This window comes from Ipomoea triloba, chromosome 11, assembly GCF_003576645.1.
Source record: "Ipomoea triloba cultivar NCNSP0323 chromosome 11, ASM357664v1".
NCBI classification, from domain to species: Eukaryota; Viridiplantae; Streptophyta; class Magnoliopsida; order Solanales; family Convolvulaceae; genus Ipomoea; species Ipomoea triloba.
The window spans coordinates 3,412,286-3,421,157 of record NC_044926.1 but is presented as its reverse complement, the minus strand read 5'-3'; the positions used below and the strand labels follow the sequence as shown (position 1 = coordinate 3,421,157).

At 35.2% G+C, this 8,872-nt stretch overlaps 1 protein-coding gene across 1 annotated transcript; it reads right to left on the bottom strand.

The window, feature by feature from the left end:
* Window positions 1-211: 211 nt before the first annotated feature.
* On the bottom strand, window positions 212-3,760 carry LOC115996989 (receptor-like serine/threonine-protein kinase SD1-8). Its single transcript, XM_031236435.1, has 7 exons — window positions 2,605-3,760; window positions 2,019-2,150; window positions 1,584-1,741; window positions 1,254-1,467; window positions 931-1,168; window positions 614-764; window positions 212-517 (listed from the first exon to the last, which is right to left on the bottom strand). The coding sequence occupies exons 1-7, from the start codon at window positions 3,758-3,760 to the stop codon at window positions 212-214; spliced, it is 2,355 nt and encodes a 784-aa protein (XP_031092295.1).
* Between the last annotated feature and the right edge of the window lie 5,112 nt (window positions 3,761-8,872).

The following is an 8,872-nucleotide window of genomic DNA, read 5'->3' as shown; positions in this document are numbered from 1 at the left end:
TACATATAACATATGCATTAAAGTGGAATGCTAAACGAGTTACACATTTACAAGTTAATAGCTTGTAAATGTCGAAATAATTAACTTGCTTATAGAAAAATAAATACAAAGTAGAAGACATAATAAGATATCTTTCAAACAGTGCACCTATTGCTAAAACAAAGCTTATAGAACAAACAAATTATTATATTATTATTAATATTATAGATCCCTATCGACCTTCTTGTGCTGAAAAAGTCAGTTGATTGGAGCACAATTTATCAGATTCAATAGTAGAAGAGTCATTGCAAATATGATTTCTTGTAACAAAAGCTGGTTGATTTGGTTTTGGTAGATTCATACTTTCATCTGTCAACATTAGAAATACAATAGGCATGCTAGGACGACGATTTGGATCTTCTTCAACACATAACAACCCAACATTTATGCACTTCAACACTTCACATTCCTTACAGCATTCTAGTAGCGAGTCATCTAATAAATCCATTGCATTCCCTTCATTCCATAATTTCCATGCCTGAGATAACACAATAAAAAGAAGAGCAAATCTAGTCAAACATAGCAAAATAGAAAAATACCAACTCATTAAGGTTTATAAGGTTACTCCACTTACATAGCCTAAAAGGTTTGAGACTTCTTCATGCTGATAAAATGATGTGTTTTTCTTTCCACAAATTATTTCGAGTATGATCACTCCAAAACTAAACACATCAGACTTAGTTGAGAAGAGTCCACTTAGCGCATATTCAGGAGACATGTAACCGCTTTATTATTACCATAACGCGCAATCCAAATATGATGCATGAATTGTACAAAATGGAAAGAAGAGTAAGTAAACCTCCAAAATATTAAGTAAAATTGTTTTGAGATATGTATTTAAAAATTTATGGATCTTGTAAATCACCATAATTCAAGTTAAGGACTACTTACTAGGTGCCTGCAACTTTTTTGGTATTTGCTTCAAATGTATTTCCAACTACCATTCTCGCTAATCCAAAGTCTGAAATCTTGGGTGTCATTTCTTCATCTAATAAAATGTTATTTGTTTTCATGTCCCTATGAATGATTCTCAATCTTGAATCGTGATGGAGATATACAAGTCCTCGGACAATTCCCAATATGATGTCAAACCTCTTGGTCCAATCCAATAATAGTCGACGTGTTTGATCTAAATTGTGAAAACAAAGTAATAACCAATTACTAATCAATTAGTGATTGAATTTATCAATGGAATAGCAAAGATTTAGACATACTAAATATGAAGGTGTCTAGACTCCTGTTTGCCATATGCTCATATATCAATATCTTTTCTCCGGCTTGCATGCAGTAATAACCTATAAGTTTAACAAGATTCCTGTGTTGAAGCTTTGCAATTAGTACAATTTCATTCTTAAATTCGTCAATGCCTTGTCTAGATTGATTTGATAATCTTTTTACTGCAATTTCTTGCCCTCCCGGAAGCATACCCTATAATTCAATATAATATTAGACAATATAGAAACCAAGAAACAACCAACATGAAATATAATGGACTGTACGTTTAGAAAGCTTAATAATAAAGAGATATATAATTGATTTATAACCTTATAAACTGTACCAAAGCCTCCTTTTCCTAGTATATTAGCATCCAAAAAATTGTCTGTAGCTTCCGATATGCTTTGGAAAGTAAAGAATTGGACGCCAATGCCATTCTCATCACTATCTTCATCTATCATTTCGTCCATTGCTTCCACTGCACGCTCTGTAGTGAATAGAATTAAAACATATTTCAAAACCCAAATTGATAAATATATTTTTTGAGTGAATAGGAAACCTGCAGTTACTACTTGATGGTATATACACGCACTAAGAAGACGTCAACAATATATTAAAACTCGTGATTTTCTAGTAAAAAAACCATGCTCCATTGACTTGACCATCCCTTTCGGGGCAACCCAATTGATATTTTGAAGGCTTAAAATATGAAAATAATCAATGTCAACATAGAAAATTTTGTCTACAATTGACTAGCTAGTGACCTGTTATTTTCAATGATGTTCTCCTCCTATAACAAACGTAGAAAATAGTGAATGCAAGTAGGGCTGCTGCAACAACTGCTACAGTAGGGATGATAGCTTTGAGCTTCCCTGACAAGTGCCTTGAGTTTATATCTGTTAACATGAAAAGAAAATTAATCACAAAAGAGCATTTCAGTTAGTATAAGTTGCAAGTTTCAACCTCCTCGGGTACTAGGTATTAGTCCTCTCACCTAATAAGTTGCTTAGTCATGTACTGTGATAGATTTCACCTTTTGTGGGTAAGTTGGAAGTTTAAAACTATTGGAGTTAATACCTCATTAACTCCAATGGTTCTCAGAGTATTAGGTTTTAGAAGTTGTGATCCTCCGAGTTTAAAATGACCACGAGACATCCTTCAAGTTTTTAAAAATAACCACCTGTGGTCCTTGAAGGATGTCTCGGGGTCATTTTGAACTCGGATTATTTTAAAAATTAGGATGGTTATTTTTAAAAACTTGGAGGATGTCTCGTGATCATTTTAAACTCGAAAGATAAAACCCTAATACTCGAAGCAGTGTATTAACTCATTATTATTGTAATTAATTACCTTCAACGTTTGAAAATTCAGAGGCAGCAAGTCTGATGTAAATGGTGCTTCCATTACCATCAAACTGTTTGAGGTTGAGGAGTTGTCCAATCCAAAGTGAACAACGACTACCATTGCTATTATGATGATGATAAGCGTAGGCAGTACAAGAACAATTGTTGAGACAAGTGGACTCACATTCTGCCTGATTCTCAGTTGTGATGTTTTGAGGATGTCTTGGCAATCTCACATTTGGATACATTTTGAATCCGAAGCTATCCTCACACTTGAACCTGGTTTTCCTTACACAGCCATCAAAGAATAATGCATTCTGTGATTTGTACTCGAAACCATACAAACAAGCACACACGGGGGATGAGTTTTGGCTGCAAATGCTGAACGGCCCGCAATGCGCATAAACGTCGCATTCTTGTGAGGGTTCAGCAATCATTGATTGCCACTCCTGGGTAGATTCCAACCACGCTAGCGATTTATGTTGCCCATTTATGTCTATTACGAATCTTGAAATCAGGGAGGTTTTTATGGTAAAAGTAAAGTAACTCTCGTTCTCGTTGTCAATAATGGTGAAATTGAAAGTGGGATTTGGCTTCAAATATCGTAAAGTGCCATTTCCGAATTTGGGTCCGCTGTTCCAATATTCCTCGGTGCCGTTCCACAATAGAAACGACATGTTGCCATTATTGTCAAAAGAAAACAGCCCGGGCGCGGGATCATCTAAATCTTTCCATGAAGTGAAAACCTGTTTGGTTTTGGTGCGTTTGTTATACCCGATCTTGGAACCGGGGAGATATGTGTTTGTTGGGTGATCAAAACTCTGCCAAATTGGTTTTGCGCCGCCGTCGCTCAAAACCAAGTTTCCGTTATCTCCAAGAGTTGCTAGCACGGCGGCGCCGGCGGTAATATTGGTTGACCACACTGGGTTTTGTGCCCCGTCGGCCACCAGAGCCAAGTTGCCGTCTAGAATTTTCAATTTTGTGGAGGAGGAGATTGGGGTGACCCTATTTGCTACCCACACTACTGTTTGAGGGGAGATGTTTTTGAACCAAATACCAATGTAATAGTTGGAAGATTGACCGGGTCTGAAAAACCCTAACTCAAATCTTCCATTACTAGACGATAAACTCATACCTACACTCAAATATTCGTTTCCAGACATTGTTTCTACTCCATTGGAGAATAATGGAGTATTCAAAAGAGAGATGAGTAGTAAAAGGTGGCAAAAAATCAATACAAAACAACTCATTTCTATGTAATTAAGTATATAGTACTCCGCATTTATTATATATAGAGTTAAAGTGAGTTTTAATTTGAGCGTGCATTAGGCTCAAACACAACTTCCATGAAATTCAAGCTAAGGTACTACTCTTGACTTGCATTGTCTGCTCAGTCTAGCTCTGATCTTTACCCGCGTCCCATTCTTTGGGTTAAGAAAACATGGCTATTTGTTAGGTTAATGAGGGTGATTGATTCTGTTGTTTCAAATCACAAAATAGGATGATACACCAATCATATTTCTGCGCTAGGCCAGTCAAATGGTCGAATGACGACAAAGATCGACTTCAAGATGCATTAATTGAAGGGTTACATTGAATTTGTCTAATATTTTGAATTGGGATCGGAGCTATATATCTCTAGAAGCGCAAATTTTACCGTGGACCATGAATCAAAATGACATTGTTTTGATTAATGAAAACAAATGGCTGAAACGGCTCCGTTCTGCGCAACTACAGTTCATTTTCGACACAACTGCAGTTCTTTTTCGATATAACTGCAGTTTCATTCGACATTATACATTCAAATATGTAAAATGGTTATTAAGTTTCCTTTCAATGCAACTACAATTTCTTTTATAATGCACTACAGTTTCCTTTCAACACAAGTACAATACCATTTCGATATAACTACAATTTAATTGGACAATATACACTCAAAAATGTTAAACTGTTATCCAATTTCATTTTATATACACTACAATTTCCTTTCAACACAACTACTACAGTTTCATACACTCAAAAATTCATGATTCATGTGTCATTATGGGTGCATATTTGAGTAGAACGTGTGCCTAGTGAGTATTTCTTTCTCGATGTGAACCCCACAAAAAATTTAATTTTACAGGAATAGAAACTAAAAAAAAATAAAAATCACCATCCCTTTTGTTAAAAATCTCTTTCTTAATTTTTTTTATAAAAATCTTTCAAAAAATCACAAATATGATTGCTCTTAAGTGAATTGAAGTAACTCTCGTTTTCCTTGGCCACGAGCCCACGAAGGTGTAGTTGAACTTAGGACTTGGAGTTTGTGTCCACTGTTCCAGTTTTCCTCTGTACCGTCCAACAATTGAAATGGCATGCTGCCATCATTGGACCATTCTTTCAAGCCATTTAATTTTTTTTGGGCCCTTTATGCCCAACCCATCAACAAGGCAATTTATATCATGGATTTCATATAATATTATAAATCCTAAATTGAAACAATGAGGTACAAAATGTATACATATAAAATACAAAAAAATTACAATACAAGACACATATACATATTATATACTTACTTATTTTTCAAATCTGATTTAGGTACATAATTTGAGTTTATATGCATAAAATTTGACAACACAAACATAGAAATTTATAACATAAGACACAATTACTAATTTGTTCCAGGTACAGAATTCAGGCTCTTAGATACAAAATTTCATAATTTCTAGTTTTTAACCTATGAATTAGGTTAATTTGTAAGATCAATTTAATCTTATTAAAATGTTAGTTTTGGAAGAATTTTAAATTCAATTTTTGAATGTGATTAATACTAATAAATTCTTCTCCTATAAATACATATTTTTAAATACAATTAGTACTAATAAATTTATCTTCACCTACAAATACATGTGGTAGGACAGAATAATTTACAACTACGTACTAGTTTTCTAATTTTTCACTCGTATTCTCTCAAATTATATTCTGAGAGAACTTTCTCCCAAACGTCTCCTAAAATTTTTAGTGCTCCTTTGTTCATGTTTGTCGAAAACAATATAACTTGAGTATTTACTATATTGTTGGCAATCTATTTTATACTGAAAGACTGACACTACGACACTCTTAACACTCTAAAGAGGCAAGTAACAAATCAGTTTTAAAGAAAATGTGTATGATACATGATTGAAATTTTGGTTTCTGCTGACCCTTCCTCATTACGTTTGTGCTTAAGTAAACTTCCACAAGAAGTCCATTCTCGTGTATCCTTTATTCTTGCCATCATTTTGAATTTTCGGTAACATGTAACACTTTTCAACCCCCATCACATTCAAGCTAGTATGAAATGGTGAAATTGTGCATATCATATTATCATACCTTGAATTTCTCTTATTATTCCATTTGAAATGAGGATTTCAATTCTCAGAACCTTCATGAAAATTTCCGAAAGAATTAGGTAATGTGTGTACGTGTAGAGTAGGCGTTTTAATAGAAGTAGATAATATATATATTGCCAAGGACCTTGTAATCCAGTGGCATAAAACATTTCCCTTTATACGGGAGGTGGTGGGTTCGAGCCTCAGTGGTAGTATTTATAAATATCATACTCGGTAAAGTATCTATGAATAGCGGGGTTATATGCATTAAAGTGGACTACTAAACGGAATCCTTGCAAATCCCCGGAAAGAATAATAGCGGGGTTATATGCATTAAAGTGGACTACTAAACGAGTTACAAATTAAGATTATCTTTCAAACACGGCACTTATTACTAAAACAAAGCTTATAGAACAAACAACTTATTATATTATTATTACAAATCGCTATCGACCTTCTTGTGCTGAAAAAGTCAATTGATAGATTCTACAATAGAGGAATCCTTGCAAATCCCCGGAAAGAATAATAGCGGGGTTATATGCATTAAAGTGGACTACTAAACGAGTTACAAATTAAGATTATCTTTCAAACACGGCACTTATTACTAAAACAAAGCTTATAGAACAAACAACTTATTATATTATTATTACAAATCGCTATCGACCTTCTTGTGCTGAAAAAGCTGGCTGATTTGGTTTAGGTAGATTCATACATTCATCTGTCAACATTAGAAATAGGCATGCCTGTCAACATTAGAAATACATTAGGCATGCTAGGACGACGATTTGGATCTTCTTCAACACATAACAACCCAACATTTATGCACTTCAACACTTCACATTCCTTACAACATTCTACTAGTACTGAGTCGTCTAATAAATCCATTGCATTCCCTTCATTCCATAATTTCCATGCCTGAGATAACACAAGAAGAAGAATAGTAAATCAAGTCAAACATAGTAAAATTGAAAAATACTAACTCATTAAGGTTTATAAGGTTTCTTCACTTACATAGCCAAAAAGGTTTGAGACTTCGTCATGCTGATAAAATGATGTGTTTTTCTTTCCACAAATTGTTTCGAGTATGATCACTCCAAAACTAAACACATCAGACTTAGTTGAGAAGAGTCCACTTAGTGCATATTCAGGAGACATATAACCGCTTTATTATTACCGTAACGCGCAATCCAATATGATGCATGAATTGTACAAAATGAAAAGAAGAGTAAGTAAATATTGAAAATATTAAGTAAAATTGTTTTGAGATATGTATTAAAAAATTATGGAACTTAAAGATTTACTCCATAATTCAAGTTAAGTACTACTTACTAGGTGCCTGCAACTTTTTTGGTATTTGCTTCAAATGTATTTCCAACGATCAGTCTTGCTAATCCAAAGTCTGAAATCTTAGGTGTCATTTATTCATCTAATAAAATGTTATTTGTTTTCATGTCCCTATGAATGATTCTCAATCTTGAATCATGATGAAGATATACAAGTCCTCGAACAATTCCCAATATAATGTCAAACCTTTTGCTCCAATCCAACAATAGTCGACGCCTTTGATCTAAATTATTGTGAAAACAATATAATACTATTAGAATACGATTGAATTTATTAATATATAGTTGATCAATGGAATATTGATAAGTGCAAAAGATGCCATCTTTATAAGGTTGTTATCGGATCGTCTAGTGCACAATTCGTAGCTTTTGTGTTTGATTTGTCCCTTTATTGCGTTAGAATGCTTCATATTGCCATTGGACCCCGTTCCACACTTGGTTAATCATTTTGTAGGTAAAAAGATGGGCAAAAAGGCAGAAAATGGCTAGATTTTGAAGAAGGATTCACGAGTCGAAGTTGGAGTGCGAAATACACCATGGACGCCCAGTGGACGCCCCAGTGGACGCGCGTCCAACGCGCGTCCACCATGCGTCCACCCTTGCGTCCAACTTTTCGCTCTCTGATTCTCGCACAGCAGAACAGCAGTCTGCTGTGGACGCGCGCGTCCAGCACGCGTCCACCAAGCAGCTCTCTGAAGTTGAAGTCTGTGCAGCAGAAACGCAGTGGACGCGCGTCCAGCGTGCGTCCACCCGTGCGTCCAGCGCGGAAAATTGGCGGTTGGGCGAGATTTAAAAGGGGAATTGAGCCATTTTTCAGGGGATCCATCACACTTCAATTTTAGATCTCTTTAGAATATTTCTCTCTCTAGGATTAGCCTAGAGAGATCTCCCCCAATTCACTCCACATTCCCAATTCACTCCACATTGCAATTCTTAGTTTAGATTAGAATTAGAGAAGAATTCCATTGTTGCAAGATTGTGATCTACATTCAAGTTCAAGATTAAAGTTCAATTTCAAGTTCAAGTTCAAATTCAAAGTTCAATTCCTAGCTAAGTCTTCCTTTTAATTTCTTGTCATTACTTTTGCCTTTTGCTATTTCAATTTCAAGTATGATTAGATAGATCTTTGTGGATTTGGATTGAGCAATGTTTTATGGATGTTCTTGAGCTTTGAATTGATCAATTAGGTTTTGCAATTGCTTTGATTATGAGTTTGATTGTGTGAATGGTGATCTTCTTTGACTCTTGTGTGGGAATGATCAACCTATATGAGAGGTGTTTGGAGAAGGAGTCTCACCTACGAGAGTAGGGATACTCCTTAGCCTAGCCTAGCACGTTTCCTTCCCACCTTTGAGAAAAGGGGGATTGGAAGGCAAATAGCACACCATGTGTTCGATAATTTGCCTCACCTAGCCTAGTTGCCATGAGAATGGGACTATGGACTAGATGATAGGCCAATGACCACGAGAGTGGCGTTGGCATAGTTGTCTTGCCTCATTTTCATTATCTAAGTGTTGCTAGCCTAGTATCTTAGGAAATCAAGGATACCTATATGAGTTGCAATATCCAAATCCTCCTT